Genomic DNA, 2,410 nt, shown 5'->3' with positions numbered 1-2,410 from the left:
GAAGAGGTCAGTGTCAATGGGGGGGGGGAGAGTAAAGGGACATATGTAATACTTTCAACAATAAAGATTAAAAAAAAGAAGGCTAAGAAGAAGCCCTGTTTCACCACACCAAAATGTTAATTGTGTGTCAGGCTATATTCCTACCAACACTAGTGCTAATTATACCAGTTGCAGTGCTGCTTCTGTATAAGCATCTCAGAATAGGGCCTTTTTTTGAGATTATCCAGTTTAGCTGATATATGATTCCTCAGTTAAGCCTGTGGAGGGGTCAGTAAGAGCTCTGTGGACAACACAATCCTCTGTGTCGTACCAGAAAATTCTCTGAAGAGATAGATGGGCAAGATTATTACATATAGCAATTGCACTAAAACAACTGTTAAAATGAATAATAATAAGGGCTGATCTGTGAGGTGATTGGTGGGGCTATTGGGGGCACCGCTAGTACCCACCTTGGCTGGCCTGGCACTGCCAGCTTGCTGGTCCTGCCTCCCCCTCAACCCTCCCAGTGCTGGGTCTGGGCCTGCAGGCTGGGGCAGCTCCTGCATTGAGCATCTGCCCCCTTGTGGTCAGTGTGCATGATAGCAACTGGTTGTCCCACCAGTTGTTCTGCTGTTCGGTCGATTTATATATTAGGCTTTTATTATATAGGATATGAATAACCCATGGCCCAGACAATAGGGTGGTAAGGTCTGGGGCAGGGGTCGGACGTTGGAGGGTGGGGGCAGGGGCAGGCTAGAAGAGGTCAGTGTCAATGGGGGCGGGGGGAGAATGGGGGGGGGGAGAGTAAAGGGACATATGTAATACTTTCAACAATAAAGATTAAAAAAAAGAAGGCTAAGAAGAAGCCCTGTTTCACCACACCAAAATGTTAATTGTGTGTCAGGCTATATTCCTACCAACACTAGTGCTAATTATACCAGTTGCAGTGCTGCTTCTGTATAAGCATCTCAGAATAGGGCCTTTTTTGAGATTATTCAGTTTAGCTGATATATGATTCCTCAGTAAAGCCTGTGGAGGGGTCAGTAAAAGCTCTGTGGACAACACAATCCTCTGTGTTGACCAGAAAATTCTCTGAAGAGATAGATGGGCAAGATTATTCCATATAGCAATTGCACTAAAACAACTGTTAAAATGAATAATAATAATAATAATAATAATTGTGTCTGTTTTTGTGGTTGGCTTCACTTGATTTCTTTTGTTGTATAAACCATGTTGACTAGCTTAAGTGTGTGGTCTTAAGTCGTGGCTATGCCTTAGAATCCCTGCGGAGCTTTAAGAAAATACAGGTGCTGAACCCTTTCTCTCGAGAGCCTGATGTGTTGCTTTGAGCTTGGGACCAGGAAAGGGTTTAGTTTTCAAAGCTCTTCATGTGATTCTGATGAACAGAGGGAGCTGAGAGCTATGGACCTGGGAGCTGCTCTTCATGTTCTCATTGTCTCCCAGTGACCAATAATAATGAGTCTTTCCATGGCTTACCTTGCTGGCAACACTTCTGGTCTGAGCAATGAGCTCTCGGATCCTCTGGATGCTGGCGGAAACGTTGCTTGCAGGCTGCTTCTGCTCAACTGTGCGGAGCTGATCCAGGAGCTGAGGGACAACCTCTGTCAGATTTCTTACTGTAGTTAATAAAAATTAATCACTTGTGTAAATATCTCATTATTGACTACATTCCAGGAATGAGGTGAAGAAACAAACACATGATTACTTCTGGTAGAACTATAAGAAATTATTTTTAATCCTGCAAAATTAATAGGTAAGCCCAAGGCATAATTAATTCCTCTTTTGTGACATTTACAGCACATATTGATTTATAAATGTATGCAGAACCAGCTGACATAAAGCACATGTCTGAAGGGCAGCATCCACAATAAATATGCAGATGTTTTTTCACCACACACCACACACAGGTTGTTCGCACTTATAATATTACTGATATAACAGCTTTAAAAATTCTGGGCAAAAGAAGGTGGAGAGGTTGTTTCCCAGGATGCTCATTCACAGGTCACACTGCTGCTGCGGCAGTCCCAGCAGAGGCGGAGGCAGACGGAAGAGACAAGGGAGCACTGAGAAGTGGTTGAGCATTGACCCAGGCACCAAGAGGTTGCTGGTTCGATTCCTGATCAGGACTTGCCCAGGTTGTGGGCTCGGTTGTCATTGGGGACTCCAAGAGGTTGCTGGTTCGATTCCTGGTCAGGACTTGCCCAGATTGTGGGCTCGGTTGTCGTTGGGGGCCATATAGAAGGCAACCGATAGCTGTTTCTCTCTCATTGATATTTCTATATCTCTCTCCTTTCCTATCTCTCTAAAACCCACTAAATACATTTTTAAAAAATATGAGACTGGAAAAAACTTCTCAAGTAATATGTGATTTTAACATCTATATGTAACTAACTAAATGAGGTGGGCATCT

The 2,410-nt window shown here is 43.6% G+C and overlaps 1 protein-coding gene across 2 annotated transcripts in view; it reads right to left on the bottom strand.

Annotated features, from left to right (window-relative positions):
• LAMA4 (laminin subunit alpha 4) overlaps window positions 1–2,410 on the bottom strand; it is a 136,354-nt gene that overhangs the window by 38,294 nt on the left and 95,650 nt on the right. For both annotated transcript variants that reach the window (XM_015561621.1, XM_015561622.1), the window contains exon 18: window positions 1,477–1,616. In XM_015561621.1, coding sequence (XP_015417107.1) covers window positions 1,477–1,616 — 140 coding nt within the window. The remainder of the gene's footprint in view (window positions 1–1,476; window positions 1,617–2,410) is intronic.

Source organism: Myotis davidii, unplaced genomic scaffold (assembly GCF_000327345.1).
Source record: "Myotis davidii unplaced genomic scaffold, ASM32734v1 scaffold196, whole genome shotgun sequence".
In the NCBI taxonomy this organism is placed as follows: Eukaryota; Metazoa; Chordata; class Mammalia; order Chiroptera; family Vespertilionidae; genus Myotis; species Myotis davidii.
This window is presented reverse-complemented; position numbering and strand designations above follow the sequence as displayed.